General features: G+C 35.3%; 1 protein-coding gene across 1 annotated transcript in view; it reads left to right on the top strand.

Moving 5' to 3' along the window:
* Positions 1-27,699, top strand: part of LOC129514562 (rho GTPase-activating protein 15) — a 617,088-nt gene that overhangs the window by 292,462 nt on the left and 296,927 nt on the right. Inside the window, exons 7-8 of the mRNA XM_055333243.1 lie at positions 16,642-16,740; positions 17,986-18,115. Of these exons, the coding sequence (XP_055189218.1) occupies positions 16,642-16,740; positions 17,986-18,115 (229 nt within the window). The remainder of the gene's footprint in view (positions 1-16,641; positions 16,741-17,985; positions 18,116-27,699) is intronic.

Raw genomic sequence — 27,699 nt, 5'->3', positions numbered from 1 at the left:
CACTAACAAAAATCTAGGAAGAGGTACATTAAATATTAAAAGAATTGTCCTTCAGTAGTGTGATTAGAAGGAGGTTTTATTTTTCATTTTACATAGTTCCAATTTTGCTTATTTTTAACATTTTAATAAACAGTATTTATTAGAAATAATTTGTTTTAAAACATTTTCCAATGTACATATTATACCAATATCTGAACAAATAACTCTATGAAAAGATTATCCCTCCACTTAACTGTTTAAAAGGCTTCAGCTAAAGGAATAACCCGATCATTAAATTTCCAGGCCTGATACAGCAGATTTAGGGAATTAGTTTGTCATTCAAAGAGGCTTCTTAATCACACTACATGGCAATTGACAAGATTGTCAATATAAGTTTTAAGGTCAGGTCAGCATATGGATACTGAAGTCTCACCTATGGGTAATGTAGTTCATCAATGCACAAGGAAATTACGTAAGTTTTTCAAATATAGTGTCAGTTTTAAAACATAGTCATGATAAGGAGTTATATAGCAGAGACTCAATTTACTTCAGTTTTAAGCCTGAGAATTTGGGGAAAGAATGTCATGGAGAGAGGATGGAAAACAGGAAAGGAAAAGAGTGTGATCTCAGAGCAGCAATCACCCTGAACTGTATAGTCTTGTGGAAGATGGCATAGAAGATTCTGGATAGCTGGAGGAAATTTTATTGAATATGTGAAATATACCAGCTCCATTTTGTCAGCCTCCTGCCATCAGATTGTCTGGGTTACGTTACAAGAACACTATATTCTACCCAGAGCATACATACCTCTCTGGTAATTTTGATACGTAAAAGATGAGTAAATTTTGCTATATTTAGTTATCATAGCAGTGAGTGTTCTCCAAAAACCTTGATGGAGTCCAAGCCTCTGCCATCATTTACCAAGAAGTCTTTGGAGACTACTTGCAAATCTTGCCATCTAGAGCCTTATGAGAACCCTGACTTTCTGTGATTTTCTTCAAGATAGCATATCAGGTATCTGTCTGACATCATGGGAGCTAAAGGGCATCTGTTGATGGCAAGGAGAAGACCGTGGAGTCATATTCTCTGATAATGTTTATTCCACATCTGTGATTTGTGTCCTACAAGGCTCTTGGGAATTAAACCACATGTGCTGTATTTGCATTAATGGGAACTTGAGGAGGAGAGGCCATAACACTATTAAAATGTTTAGCTTTCCCTCTCCCATCACACAGACACATGCTAATAACTACTCCCAGACTTTGTGTCATGGTGCTGCAGGATGCAGCGTGGAGCGCACTCATTGTCTCAGTACATAGGACTTAAAAACAAATAGCTGCCCTCTTTGCCTGTGATAGTTTGCCAGGCTTTTAACTTCTTTGGTTTTTCCCTCTTCGGATCATGGTGAGGTATCTCAAATGTATTCCAAACAGCACATTACCCCCAAGTCTTTGTTTCTTCTTTTATAAAGAAACTCTTGCATTAAGGTATATTTAGAAAAGCCAGGGTCTAAGCCAAATTCCAAAGAACCACATCCTAATTCTACTTTCAAAGAGCAGGAAATGACTTATCAGAACAGAACCCCTTACACAGGGTTACTGATCACTCAGGCCTAATTGTTAAAAACGTGACAAATATTCTGGAGTTTTTTCATAGGTTTAAATATTCATTCAACCGTTAAATTATATATGGAGACATTTTGAAGCATCTTATAAACTGAGAGGAAGGGAGAGAGAGAGATGGAGAGAAAGCCAGAGTAGAGCTTGAAGATTATTTCATCTTTCATTACTCCCAAGGCCAGTGTTTTTCAGATTGCATTCGAGACCCTCTAATGGGTCAAGAAATCAATTTAGTGAGTTGGAACCAGTATTTTTTTTTTCTTTTTAGAAATCAGTTAAAGGAAGAATAGACTAAAATAGAAATGCATAGAATATCTCATAGACCTGTTGTAAGGGGAAGTGTTATTTCATGACTTTTGTTTCAGTATATGATATATACATATACACACACTCATAGTATATGTATTGAATATTATATATAGAATAAGAGATGAATAGATGGATAGAGATATAAAATTGTGTGAGTCTGAGAAAGAGGGAGAATCAGTGAAGAAGTATGAGCTGGCAATGTAAAATATATTTCTTACCATGGATCTTGGCCAAAAAACTTTGAAAGCCATCACCAGACTATACTTTCTGGGCAATGTCTTCTTTAACTTTTAAATAAATTCTTCTCTCAATGTCTCCTTCATCTGCTTTCAGTGAATTCATAAACTACATATAAACTTAATTTAATTAAAACACAAACATTTTTAGAAAACTTTATGAAAAAAAAAAGAAAACTTTATGGATGAAACCCAGGCAGATATGAATCCAATGCCACGAACCATTCATCAAGAGCAGCAAATTACAAGCCAGATGGGGAAATATCCTCCTTGATGTCCTTCTCCTCAGGACCCTAGACAATGGAGAGCCACACAACGGTTCATAGTGAGCCTCAAAAATTAGGAGAGCAACTCACTGCATTAATGACTTTTAGATATCATTTATTCAGGGATTAGGATTATTTCTAGGGATCAGGAAAATCCAGTTAATGGCACTAGAACCACCTGGATGAATCAGGAGAAAACTATAGTTGAGACAGGTGCTATGAAAAGTCAACCTGGTAATATCGAAGGAAGGGTGTCTGCTGAACAGAATACAGAAACAAAAACTAAGACGACGGAATCCAGCCCAGGCTGTTAGAGTGTGAGTTCCAACCTGAAATAACAAGAATATTTCACAGGCCAATTTGATAATCAATGAATAAACTGAAATGGCTCATTTTCAGATACTCATATGACCATCTGCCTTGAATGCAAGTATGGATTATTGTTTGGTTACGTGTCTAGTAATTTAGGTGGATGAGGCAGATGGAAGGTGGAGTTAAAGAAGGGGGGCAGGCAGAGAGAACCAGAGAGATGCTCAGCAGAGCCCCCCATTCCTGAAAGGGATACTGGCAAAAGGACTCCTGCCAGCTGAGAGGGTCTGGTGCACCATGTAAGCCACCAGACTAGGGAATCAGAAGCCAAGAAACAGGATAAGGATGCACTTACAGAGCTGAGCTTCAGTGAATGCGAACTGGGTGTATTCTTAATTATCAGGACTCGAGATCATGTCAAGTCACCTTGAGGTGAGACAAAGATCTGAATCCAAATATCTAGCATCTCACAAGCTAGCTTCTAAAATCAAAGGCAGGGAAGCAAGTAGCTTAAGCTGTGTAGAAAGAAGGGCAAAAAGGCTGAGAACCAGAAAGCCCAGGAGACAATGGAAGAGGCACTCCACATGAGACAGAAGTAGTGTATCATCTTTTCCAAAGTGCTGCCCTTGGCACCTCTTGGGAAGACAGAGCCGTGCTGCCAATTAGGGAAGTTGCAATACAGATCCAGCTTTGAGAGAATGTCTCTGCGCCTCTGACCCTCCACTCGGCTCTACTGATTGATAGATCTGCTCGGTGATCTAGCATTGCTTTCCTCATGCTGAACAGAACAAATGAAACACATTTCCAAATTTAAAGGACTTCTGTTAACTGAAAACCACGCCTCTGCAGTATTAATCTATGCCAACCTAGCCTTCATTCATTCATTCCAGAACCTTCAAAGGCCCGTGTTATTCCAGATGATCCACCAAGTGCTGGGGACACATGGTCTTTGTCATCAGGGAGTTTAAAGTGCAGTGAACATCAGACAAGAGATTTGATAAGTTCGATGGTGGTATAAACACCACGATGGAGTATGTATGGACTACAAGAGGGACACTTCTTTTTTGACCTTACGGAGGTTAGACAGGCCTTTCCTGAGTAGGTGATATTTGGCTAGTTTCCTGAAGGAAGAGAATAAGTTTGTAAAAATCCAGGGAACCCAAAGAATCAAATAACAATAAACACAGCATTTGAAAGTACTAACTATGTACCAGGTACTGTGCTAAATTATTTTCCTGAATTATATCTCATATGGCCTGCACAATGGTCCTATGTGGTATTATTATTTTCATCAGGTTATAGGTGAGGATGTTGAAACACAACTATTCTAATAACTTGCTCAAAGTTACGTAGAGGACTTGGAGAGAAAATGTTGAAGACAAAGCGAGAAGTCCTGAAGCACTGGTGGTTCATATTAAAGAATTTGGGTTTATCTTTAGGATAATGGGAATCCACTCAGTGACTTTTTAAATGACATGTACAGATATGGGCTTGAATTGGTAATCTACCTGAAGTCTAGAGCAGCAAGTAACTTTCAAATTGCGTGTGAAGCTCTGTAAACAGATTCTAGGGCTGATTCTTTAGGTCCCACTGAACACAAGAATCTACTTATCAAGATATCCAACGATGAAATCAAGAATTCACTAATAAGAGGATGTAGAGAATGGCTTGTAAAAACATAAACTAGCAGTAGAGAGATCAGACAAGGGATAATGGTGGCTTATATTGAAGAAGATCCCAAATAGATACTAAATAGATAGAGATGTCTGAACTAGAGATATAAATTAAGGACTTATCAGATTATAACTCCAATTAAAACAAGTGGAGTCAGCAATATCACTCCAGAGTGTATCCCTAAGTGGGAAGAATCAAGGCTTAGTAGGGAATGCTAATGGACATTTAAGGATGAATGAAGGGAAAAGACCCACAAAGAGGATTTAGGAACAGCTTCTGAATGTCCTCTAGCACCTCTAAAGATGCTCTGTCCTTCCCTGCATCTCCATGATTGCCCAAACTGCTCCTGTCACCTGTCTTATTCCCTCCCCCTTCCTTTTCTTCTACTAAAGCTCATCTATCCTTGTAGGGACCTTCTCCAATCTTTTTCTCTGAGGATTCCTGTTTACCCTTAGAGAAACTGTGGTTTGTTCCTTAAAAATGAGTACACAGTCCCCATCTTCAATCATGATTAACTATTGTTTCTCATTGCTTTCCCCTGTTGGTGTTATTTGTCACACTGGATTATAAGCTTCTTAAGAGTAAGGGTCACTACTAACTTATTTTGGAATACCACACAGTTCCTGGAATTTGACATTAGTAGGAGTTCACCAGGTCCCTAAAGGTCAGTGGCTGTTGAATTGCTCCCCACTATTGTTTATGATAAATAGTGATCCATATGTCCCAATGTCTACAAAGTAGACCTGTTGTCACGGTGCTATTATTAATAATACCTCTTTTGCTTTCAAAATTGTCACAGTTTAGGCAACAAATTATATAAACACCCTATGTAGTCACTGATAATATTTTAAATTCAACACTTTTAAAAGGTTCTATTTTTAACCATTTTGGCTGGAGGTGATCATGGAATAAGAAGTATTAAGTGTTTGTGCACACATTTATCATGGAGTAGTGTGTATGTCATTCCCAATGTCAAATGTCTCCATTATTAAATATATGTCCTGTTGCTCAACTGACAGATGTCACTGTCTACCATATAATCACAAGTGGATTATTTTTTAAAGTACCATTAAATTATATATTATATACCATTGTATTATGTATAATATGCCTCTAAATTATAGTCTTTAAAACACCAGATACTTTCTTCATGTTTGTTTAAAGATAGTCCTTTTGAATAAATATGGATTTTCACCAATAGGGAGAATTATCATTTTTGCATATGTTTGGGGAAAAAATTCAAAAATTTCAATTTATGTAAGCCTAGAATTCACAAGAAAAGAGAAATTTCTCCTCATTTGTCAATTTCCTAATTATACATATGCTTAACGTATCATCCTTCATGAATAATGATGCTGTTTTGGGCAAAATCTAGATTATCAAGCACTTGGTTAAATACAATTTCAAAATTTTTAAAAACTAAAAGTAAGGTTTTACTATAGTATTAACTTCCTGAATTATACAGGTTTGGATTCCAGACAACAAAAATTCACTAGTTGAGGGGTGCCTGGGTGGTGCAGTGAGTTAAGTGTACAACTCTTGGTTTTGGATCAGGTAATGATCTCTGGCTCATGAGATTGAGATGGAGCCCCACATTGGGCTCTGTGCTCAGTGCAGAGTCTGCTTAAGACTTTCTCTTCCTCTGTCCCTCCCCGCTGTTGCTGCTGCTGCTGCTACTCTCTCTCTCTCAAATAAGAAATAAATCTTAAAAAATTTCACTAGTCGATTCCCAAATCCTCACCTAATATTTGTTATTTTTCCCAGACTGTATGATGAGACAGTAGAGGAGGAAATAGATGCCATTCTTTCTTGTGATCTACACGTTCTCCAAGGGGAATTCTCAGTTCCCTCATTTCCCAGGTCAAGGTAGAATTAATCCTATGAAAATAGTTCATCTGTGCCCTGGCTAATCTGCATTTACTAGAACAGCACAGAGGCACTCTGTTTATGTCTGACAAAGTAGTTATAAATCACACTTCTTCAGATCATAAATACACATTTATCTTTAGAATATATCACCAACTGAGTCATTTTGATGTAAATATTGCACCTCTTAAATATAATGATGATAATAGAGGCTGTGAATCCACAGATTTGTGCGAGTGCTCCCTTTTCAATAACTGAAAATATTTAAATCACAGAAGCTATAACATCCTATGGGGAGTGGCAGACAGATGTGTCAATAGAGTGAGACCTACAAAAGCTATGACAGTTTTTTCTTAGTAATGAATAAGACAGACTCACTGGCTTCTCTGCAAGGGAATTATGGAACTTTTCTAGGTGGGCAGGTTATGCTGTGACTGGCAGCTCAGAAGTCAAGGGTTGGAGGAGGGGAGTCCTTGGCTACTTCCCTCCTTCCAGTGCTCTTCCACATGGGAAGAGCCCTATGGCCAGTGGTTGTAAATACAACCAAGTGGGCAGTGGTCTGCACATTGTCTCCTGTGGAAATCATCTAGCTTTCTGAGACTTACATAAGAGGTCCCCAAGATGATAGAGAATCCACTTTGTGGTGACATAGTCATTTCTTACATGCTTGGCAACCCCGTCTGGAAATGGTCTTCATTGGTTGCAATTTTACTTGAAGGTTAAAGCACAGATTTTAATATGTATCTTCTGTTCTCTGAATGTAAAAAATATAAAATACACCTACATTCACTTCTAACTGTCAGTATTGTAATTCAGCCGATTTCTGTTTTTCACTGAAACCTGGAGTTGAATTGTCTTGAGCCGGAAGGCATTCAAGCTGCTGTTTTTCACTCAGCTATATTTCTCTATAAGCATCTAATTGTTTCAAAAAGTGATGTACAGTATGCAAAAACCTGAATCTAATGCAAATAAGTCTGTACAGCACTAAAGTTAACAGGTGTTCTCATTAATGTAAGTAGACATGGAACAATTCTTGAATGTTTTATAAACACTCATAATCATGGCCAAATATGTTACAATAGCACAGAGATATATACTGCAACATCTTTTATTCTTGTTGTGCAATCTCAGCACTTATTAATGGGAAAGGTGTAAGTAATAAACTTGTGGTGACAGTACCTGTTTCTGCATAAGTCACTGTATCTTTAATTAGCTAATACGTCTAAATAAAATTCTTGGTAGCATAACTATTGCCACCTGTCCTCCCACAGTTTGCTTGTTTATAAATGTGAATAGTGTTTTAGTGTAATTAATGGCTGCAATGTTGATTGACAAGCAATGAGCACCGTTGCATCACTGAGGTTCTCTAAAGACTTCACTCATTAATCTAATGATTAACTCTTGAAAATCTTAAACTTGCATCCAATTTCCCACATTATCAACTCTCAGTTGGAAAGATCCATACATAGAATGAGATTCTTGGTTGACCTAGTAGATCATCCCTGGAAAACACATGGTGGCTTTGTAATATAATCAAGAAAATTCTATCCTAGAGATATGTATAGAAATACCGACCCACTCTTTGCTCTTCCTGACTCCTCCAAACTTAATCTTATTGTCTGAAATCTAGGATTTATTGACTGATGGGAAAATATAGTCTCAGACCGTGGTTCTCAATCTTCATAATGGATTGCCTAGTGATAAAAGTGGTATTAGTAGATGTCAAAGTAAACTACTTACATTGCCTAAAAGAACACAATGGTCTTGCAACCTCCTAATTTTATTACAATGGATACCTTTTTTTTTTAAATTTTATTTATTTATTCATGAAACACAAGCAGAGGGAGAAGCAGGCTCCATGCAGGGAGCCTGACGTGGGACTTGATCCCGGGTCCCCAGGATCAGACCCTGGGCTGAAGGCAGCACTAAACCACTGAGCCACCAGGCTGCCCAGTGGATGCCTTTCATGAAGATGGCACTGAAGGTTAAAAGGAAACACCCTGCCCCTCCCAAAGCTGAAGTTGAAGTAAAGGCTTTAAAGGCCAAGAACACAGTACTTAAAGATGTCCAAAGTCACAAAAAAAAGATCTGCATGTCACCTACCTTCCAACAGCCCAAGACAGTGTATCTCCAAAGGCAGCCAGCCCAGATATCCTTGGAAGAGCACCAGGGGAAACAAGCTTGACCACTATGCCATCATCAAGTTCCCCCTGACTACTGAATGAGCCGTGAGGAAAATAGAAAACAATAACGCACTTGTGTTTATTGTGGATGTCAAAGCCAGCAAGCACCAGATCAAACAGATTGTGACAAAGGCCACTGATGTAGCCAAAGTTAACATCTTGATCATGTCTGATGGAGAGAAGGTCTATGTTTGACCGGCGCCTGACTATGATGCTTTGGATATTGCCAACAAAACTGGAATCATCTAAATTGAGTCTAGTTATCTAAATCTAAATCTAAATATTTTTACCATAAAAAATTTTATTACAATAGAGGATGAGCTACATATACTGTGGCATATCAAATAGTAGCTTATAATGTATTCGCTGAAATGTAGAAGATATATAGTATTCATCTATTTATTATTTATTTAATACCTTTTAGGTGTGGGTTGTGCAGCCATACCTTAGGTAGATAATTGCCCTTGGGTTCAGAGTGAATATACTGTAGTAGGGGGAACAGAGAGATCAACAGAGAATTTCAACGAAGACCAATATGTCTAATAACAAATTAGGAGCAAGATATCATGGGAATGCTTAGGAAGGATGTCTATTTTAGAGAACCATTTTCTGAAAATGTAACATTTAAACTAAACTGACCCGAATGGTATGATAGAGGAAGTCAGAGGGTTCTGGGCAATGGAAACCTACTCTTAGGGAAATGAAAATTAGTATGGGAGAACTTGAGAATAACAAAAAATTATTATGGCTGAATGATAGAGAGGCAGAGGGAACTATAGAGCAGTGTCATAGGTGGATCTGGTAGGCTGAATTAAAGTTGCACTGTAATGCAACATCTGTGGGGAATCTCAGGATGATATCAAGCAGAGGAATAGGTTGACTGGATCCAAATTTCAGAGGGATCACGATGGCTGCATATGGAATATGGACTGGAAGAGAAAGTGAGGATGAGATGGTGGGGAAATCCAAAGATTTTTGTTATTAAGTCCATGTGGGAGATGATGGTAGCAGAGATTTTTATATGCATAGAAATATTTTTTTATAACATGGTATTTTCATTATAATATAAACACATACCCAATGTTAATCCATGGGTCAAAAAATATAGGACAGACAATAATTTAGTATACCTCGGGGAAAGGGAGATTTTATGTTTATACTTTTGTATTTGTTAATCTCTTTTAAATTGGGCATTACATAAATAGGACATAATGAAAATCATTCCAGTTTGAAAATGGTGGGAGCTGCAAATTTCCAAATGTTATGGGACTAAATGAGTAATTTTGCACAGTGAACATAGCTCAGATTAAAAGCTGATCTGTGATTGGCAGTGACTGATTGAGCAGTGGGTACCAGCAAACATGAGTCCTAGGATGATTAGTTTATCTAGCGGCAAGTACTCCCCCCAAATTTAGAAATTAACATTAACAGCAATAAAAACCCTAAGCTGATATCTTTATACACCAACTGCTTCGATTAGTCACTTTTTCTGTCGTTTTTCATATGAACACCACAGGCAAAAGTTTTGGTGTAGCTGACTGCAAAACTGTGGAAACTGCTAAACTATCTACTAATTACTTAGATAGTATTCTTTCATGAATATTGAGAAGACTGTTTCTCAGTACTTAAAATATTTTCCTACTGATAAAAGAATGCACATGAGTTTTTGTTGAACATTAGTTTGATTGAGATAAACTTTGGGTGTGGGTATTTCGTTAACAAATAGAAAGGTAGAGTGGACAATTGATACAGACGTGAATGTTCACTATAGGGCCAATTTTATCATGCAGAACAAATCTGCATGAACCAAATTATTTGCATGTCAAAGGTACAACTCAATTTCAATTAAAAAGCACTGTCTTTGGAAGGTTGGCCTTAAACCTTAAATTGTGGAATGCGTTTAGATCTGTTGTGTATGTAGCCCAACATTTGTTTACTTTCCATTAAATAAGAAATTGCTTACGTGGGCAGGGTATTTTGATATGATGACACCACTGAGGGTTTCAATAAATGTACATGCAAATCAATCAACCCCAAACACATTGAAAACATATCCAGTAAACATCTGGAAACTAATGAACGCACATTTGTTAACACAGGGGGAGTTGTGGAAATTCAGGATCCATTGGTGGCTAGCCTTATTTAGTAGCATGTGGATTTAAGAATATTTCATGGAGTCAGAAGGAAGAAAGGGTAATTACAACATAAGGTTCAACATCTTTAGATATGTAGAACATTTTCCGTTGCTTAAAACAAATATTCCCTAAGAAAGTATAAAACATTTTTCTGACTTGCAAAGTTTTTGCAGTCTATCATTTAAATTACTTAAATAAAGGGAGCTTTACTGCTCCCCAAAGCTAAGAATATAACACCCTCCATGCATATTAGCTTGATCTTTCTGACAGACCAGAAGAGTGTTTGTGTGTGCCAATTAAAACAAAAATGGATCCCTAGTGGCTTGTTCTTCACACAACTTCTGAAGACTGCTATCATTGTTTGCTAGGGTAACCCTGGATAAGGCTGCTATCCAAAGTAAACAAACTTTTCAAAACTTTCATGACAGATGGGGGTTACAAATGCATTTTAATAAGAGAGTTGCCAAAGCAACTTTTTTTTTCTTATAATCAGCATATATTTACTTAACATCTAGCAACATTGGGAACACGAGGCAGATACTTTCTCACAAAATGTTTTAACAAGAAACATTTTTGGAAAGACAAATTGAAGACCTTTTACTTCTAACTGATATTTTACCCATAGTTTTATGTTAACTTTGCTCAATATGTTAAGAAAAATGTTAGGAGTTACTCAAACCAGACTGTAATTTGAGATAGACATGTAGCTTGATAATGTAATTTCATTGGTGGTCATAAACACCTTTGAGACCAAGAAATTTAACTATTAGTATAACCATGACAACTTTTATTTGATCACCTACTTCAAATGAATATTGGGGAAGTGTGATGCAAGATCAAAAAAATGTGAAACTGAGGGTTTTTTTTTAAAGCATTATTTCTTCAATTTTAGGTCTTGAGCTCTCACTATAATGTAGTCAAAATAGGTACCTATATTTTATGCTGTTAGAATTCAGTAAAGATAGAGTCTAAACTAATTTCAAAAAATAATTTAAATTCACTTCAAATGGATTTAGTATATTTTGACATAAATTTTATATCTACTTAATTTAATTCAAATATAATGACTTCATCATGAAGTCCAAAGTGTCTCCAAATACAATAGTAATTAAATTCCATTCCTCCTAAAGGGATAATCCACTTATTTGTAGAATCACTGTAGCCATATCATTTAACATTTTTTAGGACTCTTTGAATATTTGGCATATTTTATTACACATTTCCTGCATACATTTTCAGCTTCCTTAAGATGGAATAAATTCCCCTTTGGTTCATAGTCAAAGATTGATAGTAAGTGAAATGTGAATGATACTTAATTCAAACGTAGGATTGTTTTAGTTCTTTCTAGGATTTGAAGGTATTTTTTTTTTTTTTGATGCTTCAGTCCTGTTTTAGACATATTTTTTCATAGCAGAATAGTGGCTGTTTTTCAGGGAAAAAAAAAGAAAACATCTAAATAATGATATTGGGTGATCCTTTAAAATTGAGCTATCTGTAACATAACAGTAAAGAAGCAAGTGACTTTTTTTCTAAGATCTGCATTCCAGATTTCACAACTAAAACCAAATCACCATAGTCCTTTTCTCATTTGCACAGAGTCCTTGACTGTATGAGATTGTTTGCTGAGGACTAGTGAACTAGAAATCAAGATCTTTGTAATCTCTTAATTCTATCATTTAAAATGATGCCAATTTGATAGAATGGCATTCTCATTTTCCTCATTTGCTTCATTTTCTTCATTTGCAAAATTACTTTATGATAGTGGAGGGAAGCTGCATTTGAAGAATGTTTATTATGTGCTTTGAGATCATTAAAGCTGATATCACTTTGCATACCAAGTGGTAGTATTCACGTCCCTAATACACTAAGGTTCTGATATAATCAACCTTTAAAGAATAACGTATCATGACCAACAGTTTATGTATAATTCCATGATGTAACTGTGTCTGCAGTAATTACTCACTCCTCTGAAATCTTGACATGAGCATTGTCTGTGCCACTCACATTGGGACTCACATAAGCCATTTTCTATTGTTATTTATCTTTATATGCATATGTCCTATTTATGCAAACAGACTGTGAGCTTTTTGGGGGGTGGTGTATCCTTAGCTTCTAGCAATGTGCCTTGCACTTAATGGACGCTTAATCAGTCCTTGATTACTAGGGGGATATTTGGTCAGATACATTCCCTCCCGGTCTCATGAACAAAGAATTATTTGTGGAATTTATTCTGTGATAGGAAAGGTGCTAATATCAAAGAGGGAACACATATCACTCAGTTTCTCTTGTACCTTTGATAGTCTCAAATGCAGTTGAGGTCAAACAGAGTGGAAATAAGACAACAATATTCAACCATCAAATATATTTTACTGCTAAGGTATCTATCCAAGCATAAAGTTGTGCATGGATCATTGTCATATACATTTGATCACTATTTATAAAAGGTTGGTAATAACTAAATTAAGATGTCTATAGTGTTTACTCTGTGGAACCATAGTTTTAATTTGCTTTTGTGCTATCTTTATTTTTTTCCAAATTCTTCATAATAAACACAATTATTCTTATAATTAGGAAAAAATGTGAAATTCTAAAAAGTTTTTGTTTCTATTCCGGTGAACCAAATTACAGAAATTTTTAACAGTATCAATGCCATTCTATATATTATTTTTCACTTACATTAAAATCAAACACGGGAAAGACTAAATGCCAGACTGTATAGTGACAAGGACAATACTTAATTGATGTTACTGAAAAGGGCAATACTTAAATAAACATAAACACTACTCATTAAAACTCCTCATAGATGTTTAAATTAGCATAACAATACTCCATGTGTTAATTAAAGCCTGAACAACACATTTCTTCTCTCCTCATCACTTATTGGTGGAGTTTGAAGCTGCGAGATACCTGCTTCCATCTTCAGAAGAACCACAACAAGGGCACAGACCTAGATTCCTAGACTAGAGGAAAACTATTGTTGAAATAATACCCAAAAGCCTTAAAGAATGTGTCTATTCTTCCCATTGCCAAGTGGATATACTCATATGATTTACTAGGCATCCATGTGTCACCAGCAAGAGTTCAGACAGGTCCTTATTGAGTGTGAAACGTTTGAGGCAAATTTCCCCAGACAGGTAATTCAAGATATCTATTATTGACAACAGTAGCACATTTCATTAAGACTGCTTTGGTGCCAGGATAGATCGCTTCAAAATATGAGTTGGTGGCAAGGAGGGATTTCAACAGATGTTTGTCTAAAGTAGGCCACGAAGTAAGATGGAGACTAGCCATTCTTGCCTAAACCCGGTTGCTTTTTCCGTAAATTCTTTCCTCATCCACCTCACGCCAGCATCTGTTACTTAAGCAAAACATGATATAGAAAGAACACATTAGCATGGCTTACTATCAAATCCTTTGTGCCCGTTATTAGTATTACATCACTTTAGATTGTTATCAGCAATTGTTCACTCAAAAGGGTTAGTTAAAGCTAAAACAGACTTTGCTGATGTCTTTTCCCCCAAGAGTGTTGAAAATTCGATTGTTCAAACTGCAAATATGATTCAGCAAACCATTTATCCAAAAACCTTAAAGAGGTAATGTAAAATGTGGATTGAGAAACCTGCATTAAATGGGCTCGGGCAGCCAAAGACTTTGAAACTGCTTTCCTGTGAATATCTAGGATAGAGCAGAACAAAGTCAATTACTGACTGTAATTAAGAAGTGGAAGCATTTAAACTGTAGAGAGCAGTAGCAGACTTCTCCAGACTGCCTAGTAACTGGAAAGATTAGTGGGAAGACAGAGGAAAGAATGCAAACTGTATCTTTCTGATAGTATATTTTGAATGAATTGCATTCATATAGTTCTCTGATCCAGCTTCCTCAAATGAATTCATAAATCACTGATTATGTACGATTAATGCAGCAATATATTTGGATAAAGAAACTTTTAAAATACATTTTGTTTTCGGTTGTGTTGGCAGTAAAAGATCCCCTTTGCATTGCATAGCATGCACCAAAAATGCAAATGTACTGCTGAAGTACTTACATTTTATCACTGTTTGAATTTACTAGACTGAAAACTGAACTGTTAGCTCTTTCCTCAAACCCTCAGAATATAGTAAATCTAATTATGTTTGTTTCTTGTACTTTGAAATGTGTCTTTTTATAATTTTAATAATGGTTTATTTATAATGGCAGAGAAATATATTAGATAGTACACTGTGTACACTAATTCATATTTCTTTGTGTATGTTCACAAATTGTGATGTTATATAATACATTCATAATCAAAATATTTAAATTTAAATTAGGATGAAGGTAGAGGTCAAGGACATTACTGGTTTTCTTGGGTTAGTTACAAGTGACCTTATATTTCTAGATTACTATTTCTGTGGCAACACTTCATAGAATAAATATTTGGAACTTTATGTAAGTAAAGAACATTGCTAGGGTGTTCAGATAATTAGGCAAACATCAGCTTAACTGTCTTTTAATAGATACATAAAACAGAGGACTATTTGGAGGCTATTTTGAGCCATCCCAAATCTTACATGCAATTTTACTTTAAAAAAAAGAGCCATTGGCTCTGGTAGTCTGTCAAATTCTAATGTGGATAATTAAATTCCTCTTATTTTCTAATCTTTCAGTTCTCATAATTGCATATCCTTGGATAGTTCCTCTCCTTACAGTTGTAAAACATCGGAACGCATCTCACTCAAGAATGGTTGTATTGCAGCACTGAGTGATGTTGCATCTTTATATAGTTTTTCTAAAAATAAATGACAAGTGAATATATATGTATGTGTATAATCAAAGATTTCTTTAAGACTCCGAGATCATTGTCATTAAATTTTGCCATAAGAATCACTGAAACCTTCCAAGTGAGCTATTTTGGGTAATAATTGTCACTTGAATGATAGAATTATAGAGACATCCTGAAGCATGATTTGTGATTTTCTGAACCTGTGCCACATTTCAGTGTTCACCTCCAATTTAGAGCAAGTAAGGCTGAGAAGAGGTGACTAGCTCCTGATTGAGTATTTTGAAATGTCAGTCCTCTCAACCTCTGAAGCCTTGCCTGATGTGTGACAGTAGTCGGGAAATGTTCATCTTCCAGTTGAAACAAAAAGTCAATACAAAGGGAAAATCTTCACAGTTCAGATTGATGGCCTAATACAGAGAGCGTGTCCACACCCACTCTAATCAAATTCGTCTCTAAGTGGCCTTTTATGCGTGAAATCAAGAGCATTGCTCTGTTTCTATAGGGTCACACTCTTCTCTCGCAATTCTGCGGGGGGAGAAGATGCACTGTAGTGAAAAACATATAGTTACATGTTAAATATTGCCAACTACTTAATAGCTCTGAGAGTCTGAAATGGGGATGTTCACTTGATGAATACTTTCCATGAGAGGTTCAAATATGTAAATAAACTTTTATTCTAATACACTCCTTTTGTGAGGGAAATTAGTCCTTTATTACTTTCCTATAGATCTTTATGATAGGAAAGTAGAAGTAGCCAAATGTTATTCATTTGAATGACCTTTTGGAAAAGTCTGCATTAGTCTCTTTGGTAAATAATCTGTTTTACAGCCCTCCATAAAAGGAAATCAAATATAGAGATACTATTAGATTTGAAAAAGACAAACAGGAAAGAGCCAAAAGTGCAGAATGAATTCTGACACACCCGGGTACATTTTTCTGAGGTTCTGACTTAAGTGGATGCTGTCTGCATCATTCTGAACTTCCTGACTTGCTTCTTCTTGACTTGGAGTAATTCGGCTTTAGTCCTACTCTGAGTTAATCGTTCTATTATTACAACAATAATGTATTTGTTATGACATGAAAAAACAGTTTATAGAGAGCAGTTCAAAATGATCCTAGTCTCCCAGTTCCCAGAAAGACAATTACTGGAATACAAGAAAATATTTTGGTGTATTGAAGTGTGTTTTTCAAACAGTATATATATATATACACACATATATATGCAGTATATATATTTTTTTCATTTTTTAATGTAAGAGATCTATTTTATATGGTTTGCTTACCTGTCGATTTTTTTTTTCAGATCACAACAGTATCAGGAAATGAATTCCTTCTACAGTCAGATATTGACTTCATCATATTGGATTGGTTCCACGCTATCAAAAATGCAATTGACAGATTGGTATGTATTTGTTTTGGCTGTTACCTTTATTAATTAAAATGTTGTCACTTAAATTGTGTTGCTTAGGCATATAACACACACATTTAAATGGATCCTCTAGATTGAGAGATATTAAGTTATTTTAAGTTTAGATAGAGTCCACTAAAACCCGATTCAACAGACTTGATTTGTAGAGCTGAATATCATTTGATTTCTTTCTTTCAAAAAACACAGTGCATTCATTTCCCTCACTGAAATAACATGGACATTCATTTACTAGAAACTGTAAAAAGCACACAAGCACTTAATGACTACTGAGTTTTCACATTTTCAGTTTATGCAGTCTGTAATACATATTCTTGAAAATAAATATCAATGTATTTAATTAAGCCCATGCTCACTCTTATAATACCAGTAAATAATAATCCTTTGTACTGACTTTCATTATCTTTCCAGCGACACTAGATTGTTCTTCTCATGAAAATTATCAATCTAAAACTTCATAAAATTACCCTAAATCATATATTCAGAGTATATTTTTAAAGAATCAAATTATTTAAAACTACCATTGTATACTGATTCTAGACCAAACATCTAATTTTTGGACACTAATATTTGCAAAACATTGAGAAAAAAACTATCCTTGAGAGCTTTGTATAAGCTATAAAATAAAATAGGGAATGACAGCATTTTCTGTGTGACTTTATTGCTTTTAACTGCAGTCTTCCTTTATATCATTTTTGGACTAAAACCTTAAAAAATAACAAACTGACTTTTCTCCATCATCCATATAGTCCCCTCATTCAGGCATGCTTGACTGCTCACACCCACATCCACCCACCCACACACAGAGTTTGTTGTCATTAAGAGTAGACTCTGGAGTCAAACTGCCTGAGTTTGAATCCTGGTTCCATCCTTTGCTAGCTGTGTGGCCTTAGGCAGTTTACTTATCTCTTTTGGCTTCAGTTTCCTTGTCTGGAAAGTAGGGGTAATAAATGATATCTACCTCGTAGTATTACTGTGATGATTAATTGAGTTAATACATGAGCAGTGCTTGGGGTAATGCACAGTATTTAGTAAGTTTATATATATGTACATGGCTATTATTAAATTTGATTATTGAGCTTAGCATAGAGGCCCTTTTCTAAAATAATTATCTTAGTTCAATCTTCCCTTAAAATCTAACATCAAAATATATCACTAAGCTATTTGGTGAATCCTTTCTTCCTTGTAAAATTATTCAGTCTAATTGTTTATTATTTCCAGCCAAAGGATCCAAGTGGCTCATCAAGAAACCTGGAATTATTCAAAATCCAGAGATCCTCCAGTACTGAATTACTAAGTCACTACGATAATGATACAAAAGAACAGAAACCAGAACACAGAAAATCTTTAAGTAAGTTTTTTTTTTACTTCTTGCTGATTTTAACTTTGCCTAAATGCAATGCTTATGAAATATAAATGCATTGAAATAAGATTTTAGCCAAACTCATACTACTCATGGAATATTCGTAGCCATTTCCTGGCCAGGGATTCATGAACTGGAGGGCAGTCTGGGTGCTTTGCTCACATCATTGTTGGTAATGCCTTTTGAGAAAATAATTGTTCCAAGGTCAGGGTCTCTGCTTACAGCAAATCTCTGAGTCTCTGAGTAATATCCACAGTGTTCAGATTGGTGATTGATTTTAAAAGTGGGAAATGTCAAGCATCCCCAAACCTTGGTATACGGAATATTTGATTTCTATACATTAAAAGATGTGTGAGTGACCGCCACAGTTGGACCAACTTAAACCAATAGGCTATGCAACCTTGCATACTGTCAAAACACCAAAAAAATTTAGAAATGTGGGAAGTGAATTACATGATCTCCAGGGTCACATTGAGTTCTAATATTCTGAAAGAAATTAATTTGGAGTAAAAAGGGCCAATCTCATGATATAGCAATCTTGAATATACCTTTCAGCCTTGCTCATTCTGTTCCTCCTCAACGAAAGGAGATTATGAAAAGGTGTCCAACATATCTCACAGTTGGTTTGAGTTTTGGCTTCTTGAAAGGTGTCTCCAAAATCAAAGCAGGTGTCTCAGGAATCAAAGGAAACCAATTTCTCAAAGTGTCAAAAATTATAGTACTTTTCTTGAATCATCTATCTACCTAGCTATCCTCAATCTTCTGAATCACTATTTTTTCTGCCGTCTCCCTATGATCTAATATCAGAGCTAGTTACTTTCTAGCTTTTTGAATTACAGAGAACTCCATAAGTAGGGAAGGGCTTCTAACAGAATATCTACACATGTACATGACTACATGTGCTAAATGACTATATGTGTATATGCATATATTTGTGTGCATTAGGGAAGACTCTCTCTCTCTATATATATATATACACACACATATATGTATGTATATATAAACATAGATGCACTCTCACACACATACAACAAGAAAGAGAGAAGCTATTTATATATAACATATCTTCCAGAGCTAAATTATTGGGATCTTAAAATTATCTAGAAATAGCATGACAACTTTGAGTAGAAGCACCCTTTCAAAATTAAGTCATTATTCAAAAACCCATACCATAATTTCAGCAACTGCTAGAAACATATTTAGCTAGCCAGTTGTGTTAAGTTGGAGTTTAAAATGATCAATGTTAATGTCTTAAACTGTATGGTGCTTTGCAAATTAAGTTATTTGTGGAGAGTTAGCCGTGCCACTTAAAAAGATTATTCCATAAGGTGGTACAGTTTGGAGTTATCTCATTTAAATGTTTTCCTTTAATTTCTGGTCATCTGGTGAAGTATCTTTTACTGATGGCAATTACTTAATATGGGATCAAATTTAAGGTAATATTTTAGAATTAGAATTCAGTTGTGGGTATGTTAATGTATCCATGTGAACATTTTGTTGTATATATAATAGGATATATGAGGTAATGACTGGTAGAGGCTTGGAGGATACCTGGACGTGCTTCTAGAGCCTGAAGTTTGGAAGAAAATAAAGATTTGTAAAAGTATCTGAGAAACATTGAAGCAAATGGATTCTGTGTTCAGCGATAGTCACTTGAAATCTTTAGGATGATACTGGGGAGAAAATGTTTCTACAGGTAGAGTACCAGCTCCTCCTATTTAGAATTTATTTTTGATTGGGAAAGATAATTATTTGTGTATTTAGGGCTTAAATTCAATCCTGGTTGGAGACAAGGAAAGAGACATATGATTATTCTACTCATGTTCAAATGTACCTAATTCTCTAGGGACCTCATCTTTACTTTTTCCTTTGCAGTTCAAAAATAATGACAGCTAGCAACATTAAGCAGGCATTGTTCTAAATTCTTATTTATGTCGACTCACCTAATCCTCCCACCCACCCAGTGAATCAATTCTACTACTAACTTATTTTATAGATGAGAAAACTGAGGCGCAGAAAATTAAGGACATTTGTAAAAGACAAATTATGGGGACAGGTTACAAACCCATGCAGTTTGAGATTACAGCCTGTGCTCTTAGCCATTAGACTACAGTGAAGTGAACAAATAAAAGGTAAACTTTGTATCAACTTTGGACCTGGATGGAAATATTACACTAAAAATGAGATGCATAGAAATCAGTAAATTTAAATAGGGACCCAAAAACATATTAGCAAGAGAATTAAAACCAGATGTCTCTGGAGTTTGATTTCACTATTAAAATAAAGGGGTCATTTAGTTGTAATGCTAGCCCTAATTTTAGAAAATGCTTCATTTCTATATTTTGATGGATATTTATAGCTGTGAGCCCTTTTTAAGTCTTAGTAGGTTTTTATGCAATATAGGATACAGTTAATATCCATCTATTACTTTGAATTAAGCTCGTTTACTATTTAGGTATTGATTTTCCTTTGAAAGGTATAATGATTAACCCACCCACACCGTATCAAATTAGACTATGCATTTGAAATAGTGACTGGCATATTTTATATTTGATCCTTTTTAAAATACTTCTTCAAGTAGGAAATATATTGTGCAAAACCTCTCTGACCTCAGTCCTAGATTTGAACATCCAAACTTAGGTTTTTAAAACATGCATTTAGTTTTATGTTACCCTTTTGAGATTAAATAATTATGTGGAATTAGAGATTCACAGTATCTCCTTCCTTATTAGTAGTCTAAGCAGGAACTTTATTGTCAGTTTGCTGCCTTTGGCTTCCTGTGCCCTTGATGTTCCCATGAGTTTTGTCGCCAAGATTGTAGACAGATAAAGCCAGAATTACTTTTTTTAAAGGCATGTGAACATCATTAGCAGCTAACAGGTGGTCATTTCATTGTCCAGTTTCTCTGGGTAACATGGGAAAAAATATGTACTCTCAATGAGTGAATTGTGAAAGCTAAGTGCTTAAATATACTTTCCTTTTTAAAATATGATTCTAACCTGCCAACATTATTAAGGACTAATCAGATATTTTAAGATATCAGTGAGACTAACAGACAAGAAGCCAGAAAATTCAATGTAAGGGCCAAATCACTGTGGGAAATTCAGGACACCAGCATGGGATGAGAGTGGGAGAGCAGCTCTCCAGGGAGGGTTGTTAATGGAAAGTGGAGAGTCAATCAAAGAAAATGCTAGCATATTTTTCCAAGGAAAGAGAAGTATCTTTCACTGATGGCAAAAAGGAAAGGCTCAAATATAAACTCTGCATCAGATAACCTTGGAGAGGTTTTTTAACTTTTCTGAGCTTTACTTTGTAGATCTATAAAAATGGGTCTAATACTGTCCTTGCAGGATAGCATGAGAATTTGAAATTAGATATGTAAATACTTAGCTCACAGCGGCACTCAATGAGCAGGAGCTCTTATTATTATCCTCTGTGTCCCCAAGCAGATGGTATCAAAATAGGACGTGAGCCTAGGGTAGTGTCTAATGGAAGAATGGAACAGAGCAAATATATTTGACATCCTCTCCCCAAGTATAGAGAAAATAGGTGGAAAGAGTTTGAATTGGATATGGGAGTCATAGCTACAAAAATCTAAATATGAGCAGCTGGTCTTTCTCCTGGCGACTCCCCAGGTGAAAATGGCAGCCAGGGCATTCTTGGGAGCAGCACACCAGGAAATAGTAGAAGGGAGCCAAGAGATACTCATGATTCTTCTATGCCTAGAAGAGCTGGTCATGAAGAAGTTCCAGTTGATGGAAGGGATTCAGCTCGTAGCCATTTGATTATTCCTTTAGGCATAGCTCTAGTTTATTCATTAACTCATGTATTCATTCTTCTGCATTAATCGATATACCTGAAGGTACACAAGTAAAATTCATGAGTTCACTCATTTGCACTTACTATGTTTTAAAATTATTTTTGTATTTGGGTTATGCTTTAGAAGTGATATACTGCATGCTGATCAAACGCTAAACTGTAAAATCCATAAGTGGAGACCTTGGATAATTTTTATATAAAATTGACACATTTGGCATTATAAACAAACACCCCAAAATGAACATGAACTAGAAGAATAAAATCAAAAGGTAAGAGAACTGAAAGAAAATGAGTTTTCTTTTAGCTGTCTTATGATGTTTTCATAAAAAAAGAAATGTGGGTGAAATACTGAAAGTATTCAGATATGGCTTTCCCAGTTGCATCTTCCCTTAATGATGTGTGTAGGGGGGGTGTATGTACCAGGCTCCAGGGGTAAAGAAAGGAATGGAAAAATTGGAATGAGATATTCATACAATATAGAAAATGAAAATACTTCTGAACCTTTAATAATATCTTTGTTTAAAAATTTGTCTGCAAAGTAATCATGATTATGCCAAGTGAAAACAAGTCTGTTAGAGAAGGCAGTTAGTTTTTTGTACTAATCTAAATAATTATAACACTGGTCATCCACAACTGTAAGTAGACTATGTTCTCAAAATCCAATTGTAAACTGGATGCTTAGCTCTTAGCACACTTTCATAAGGAAACCACGGACAAGCCACAAAAGCACACTTGGACCTTATGCAATCATTTAGAATGTTGTTTTTAGGGAACAGCTTGTTCTGAGTTTGTTGCACCTCTGGCCCTAAGAGCTAAGACTTTCCAGTAGCATTGCTTTCCATCTGGTTTCTCTTTTCCCCCTCCGCTACTCCTGTACCAACTCCACCAAAGCAATTAGAATGACCCACCAGAATGGCTTTGGCCAGGAGGTTCCTGGACCCTGAAAATCCTCAGTGGTGTCAAAGAGGGAATGCAGAGCCTCCAAAGCCAGAAGCAAAGAGTGGGAAAAAGGGAGAACGAAGGACTGGGAAAGATTTTTGCAGCATGGGCAGGGAAGTGAGTCCTTGGCAGGGGCAGATGTTCTTTGTATGAAATGTGTGTAATGACAGATTAAGTCTGGTATTTTCCCAAATGTTCATATTTGATGAATCTAGGTGGTGTCTTTAGGAGTGATCATTATGCTCCTGTTTTCTGTATGTTTAAAAAGTTTCACAATTAAAAATGAGTACACACACATTCTGTACTACTCATGGTCATAATTCAATAAAAGAATATACATATTTTCTACTCCTGGCTTGAAAATTTCTAAAGATCAAATTTTCTGAATATGAGTTATATTAAGACCTCTTTAAGTAAAAAAAAAAAAACACTGATAATTCATTATTTTCTTGTTTTTTCTCCAAAAGCTGATATATTTTTTCTCTGACCATTATGGCCTTTCTGGTAACAGTGTAATTAAAGAAATTCATAAGATGTTTATTATCATCCAAAATGGAAAAGTCATACTAGTTTCTTGGATGAATATGTGATTAGCAATTGTTTAAAACACATATTGTGAAGTCTGTTCTGGAGACCCATATAAAGACATATTTTAAAGTTTCTTCTTAAGAATTTTGTATGAAACAGCCTAATCTTGCCAATGCATGAAAATAATAAGATGGATAAGCCATCTGCCAAGAAAATGAAAACAATATTAAAATTGCACAAATAAAGTATATCTCACTCTGAAGAAACAGAAAATCTCTTACCTGGAAACAACAAAAACATCACAGTATTTATACAGAGTAGTATAGGTTATTGTGTTGTCGGACAGACAAAGGTTTTCAATTTGGGTAGGATGGTCAATCATCTGATTCTTGTTTTTCCCCTATAATTGATATTGCTACCCTGGCACCAATTTTGGTCAGTATGCACCTGAAAAGAATAACTATTGAAGAAAAATATGAAAATAAAAATTGCTTTGTTTTACAATAGTCGGAAGACAATACCAGAGGAGCAGTGAGTGTCAGTTCTTTTGTTTATCGTTTTCCACAGGTTCAGGGAATCCTTTATTTCAAAATATTTCTGTAACAGAAGAAAAAATGAAATATTTTAAATGAAAACTTATGGTGCTTAAGAGGGAGCATTTAAACACTGTGAGAAAAAATAGTAAAGATTAGACACACGCTTGATAGTCAGACGTCCAAACTACTTTGCCAAAATGGTTGTATTCATGAAGGTTACAGGACTTCACTGAGGCACTGTGTGACTATAGCAGTTGTTCTGACATGTGTTCCCAAGATAGTTAGCAGCAATCTCAGCTTTCCTGGGACCCATAGATTGCAGTTTATTCAAACCATTCAGCTCTCCATGAATCATTTGATAAGAGGACCTAGTTATAAGCTGAGCAAAGAATATTCTGATTAATCTCTTCTTTCCCGTCTAAGGGGTTGATCTTGCCCTCTGACCTGTGGGTGTCCATTGTCATGTATCTTGTAACATCAGCTACTCTGAGAGTCTATCTAACCCTATCAGCACTCAAGCACTAGATCACCCCATCTCTTCCTGACCCTGGCAGTAACTCCATGACCATTTTTCCCCTTAGATGAACTGCATTTAATCAATTTCTGATTTCATTGGGTCAAATGGCACCTTTCTTTCAATAATAGGCCAAATCCAAAGGGCTTACTCTTGAGCAATATTTCCTTAGCATTAATACACTACTGTGATTGTAAACAATATAAAAAGTGCTCTTTGATCTCCTCTGAAATTTCCCCTCCGTTTATTCTATGACTCCAGAATGGGTACATATTAACATTTCCCTGTGAAGTTAAATGTATAATATTTGTTCCCTACTGTCATATCAAGTTTAAAGTACCTTAGCTAAACACAATACATAAGGTATTCTTATAGTGAATCCCTGTGCAGACAAAAACATTCTTTTGAATGTACATGGTCACCTCTTTTTGTATATAGAATTTATTTGGTCTACTCCTTTTTGTTTCTGGAATATAGGAGCTATGTTAACTCTCTTCAAAATGATAAAAGTAATCTGCCTTTTAATGCATTTATTTGGGTGTCCCAAATAAGCCTAATAGTATGCTTAGGGGAAAAATGATATAATCTGAAATTTTCTTGGAAAATAAGCTTATTTCTTATTACTAATTGTAAAACCCACATCCATGCAAGGAAAATCAGGTATTGCTTTCACCCAAAAGTATGAGATGTATTCAATAATACCAACTGTGTCTATTCAAATTAAATAAAGTGTGATCTATAACATTAGGACTCTTAGCTTCCTTCAAGAAATGTCTCATGAGTGACTCGTGGAAAGGTAAATCAGTCTGCCAATTTATCTTTCCTTGATTATTTAGATAGAACCTGAAGCCAAGTACTCCTGCTACTTAATTTCCCTAATATAAATAAATATATCTTTTTTGTATACAAAATTAATTGACCTGAAAAAGTAGAGGCCAAATGGGAGATGCAATGGCCACATAGAAAATGTAAGGACTGGGACTGTGCCATTAGAGTTGATGTCCTCCAAAATTGAAGTCAAAGGTTAAGAGCAATTCTAATCAAATGACTGCATTGAAATGGTTCAAGTAAAAGTTCCTCAACAGAAAACTCTTCATGACCTGTGTCCTTGTCTGCAGATTTTTCCCACTACTGCCTGGCCCATGATTTATATTCCAGAGAAACATGGTGCTTATAATCCCTGACACACACGACTCTCTGCTGACTCTTACCTTTAAGTCAAGATCTTCCTTTGCTAAACTAACATTCTTTAAGACTCAGCTCAGGCCACATCTTCTTCAGAAAACTTTCTGTATCTCTGTGATGAGTTAGATGATCTTCCTTGGTTTTCTTATAATGTTCAGTCCATATCTCTATCATTATAACTACCAAAGTGTGTTACAGTAAGCTAATTAAGTGGGTCTATCTACCCACTAAGCTACCAGACTCTGAAAAGGACTCTAATTTACCCTTATATCTGCTACTTGCAGAGTGGCTTGATAATAGCTGAGAGTATTCAAAATGTGTAGTATTAAATTAGTTAATAAAAGAATTAGAATATTCACATGACCAATATCAACATATTACTTGTTCTGTGCTAAAAATGATGAAATTTCTGAAACCTGTTTAGGAACAATAATAAATTGTTCTTTGTTCTGATTACTTGTACTGGTTTGACATTTTAAGGTTACTATGTGTCTCTCTCAGTTTTCTCTTAGAACTTTAAATCTCAAAGTAATGGTATGTTTTCTGCAGGTCACATGTACTGTGCCTAACAAAATCACATACAAATAAGTGCTTTATTCTGTAGTGAGAATAAAAATGGCCAAGACCTTGCAGGAGAGGAAAGGAGAAATCCCAATCCCTTTGCTTAAAGTTACTGTCCTCTCAACATCTTTCTCTCATGCATTCTAGCTTCTATTTTACTTGAGAGAACAACTCTGGTTCATTTTTACTCTTTAGACTTTTCTATAGGCTCTGATTTAGAATTTTCAAAGCTCTATTGAAAACAAGAAAAAAGGAGAAACTTTTTAGGGTACCAAAAAAAGAGTAATAGTAGTTTGGATAATTTGGGGGATTTTTTGATAGTTTTAGAAGACTGAAAAATTTTCTTTAAGGTCAGCTTACTTACAAAAATCTGACTAAACATGAAAGTTCATAAAAGTGTTATATGCACCCTTTTCAAAAGGTTGTATGGTTATTGTATCAGAAATTTGAGTCTAAGAGTCACAAAACTGGAGTACAGCTCTTACCTCTGAGATACACTAGTTATAAGATTAGAACAAGTTTCTTAAGTTCCCCCAAAAATGATTTTCCAGATAAATATAATGGATACTTTTTACATAATATAAGATAAAATAAATATATAAATATGTATATGATTCATATATGATCTAACAAATATATTAAACCTAATGATAATGTATATACTGAATCTAAAATATATCCAAGAACTTTGTAGATCTATATTATAATATAAATATTAGCTACAATGATTTCCAAATGAGTCTACTCTGAGTAAAATGATCATGGCTTTTGTTTGTGTGCTATAAATCCATCAGTTCTTCTCTTTAGAAATACAGCAAGAATGCACTTTGCCAATGATTTAAACAGTCAGCAAACTCAGGTTAAACAAATGCATGATTTACCAAAGGCTTAGTTTTTTTTTTAATATCTTCATCATGCTATTGACTCATGGCATCAAATATACTTTTACTTTATTCCTTATGGGATTCTGAGTGTTATGGGTAATAAACGCTCCATTTTGCCATTCCTGAATGTGTGAGCCTGATGTTATAGCTTTCTCTAGAGATTAAGCTTCACCAAGTGTCAGTTGCCTTTTCCATTCTTGTATAAAATGGTAAAATGGTGCAATAGTAGAATTTTGACAGAGTTGTATAATTTTACTTAAAAGAAATAAAAGATTTCATTTTCTTTTAATAGTTTATATATGTATAGATATTAGAATCAAGCCAAACATCATAACACATATAGTGATAAAGAGATGCCTTTTTTCACTAGAGTAAAAATATCAAAACCACACGAATATAGAGCCACTTATAAGGAATAAACTGAAAGATGCTAAAAGTCTGGTCTCACCAAAACACACTCCATTGATAGGCTGGCAAGCATGCCTAGATGCATGCCATGTCTAACTCTATCTGAATTAAGAGAATTTGATATCTAGGAGAGGCAGTTCTATCTGTGCAAGGTTTCAGTCATTTACTGAAGCCAGGATCTTTCTATTCCATTAGACT

This window comes from Nyctereutes procyonoides, unplaced genomic scaffold (genome assembly GCF_905146905.1).
Source record: "Nyctereutes procyonoides isolate TBG_1078 unplaced genomic scaffold, NYPRO_anot_genome, whole genome shotgun sequence".
NCBI lineage: Eukaryota > Metazoa > Chordata > Mammalia > Carnivora > Canidae > Nyctereutes > Nyctereutes procyonoides.
Note: the sequence above shows the minus strand (reverse complement) of the source record. Positions and strands in the feature narration are given on the sequence as shown.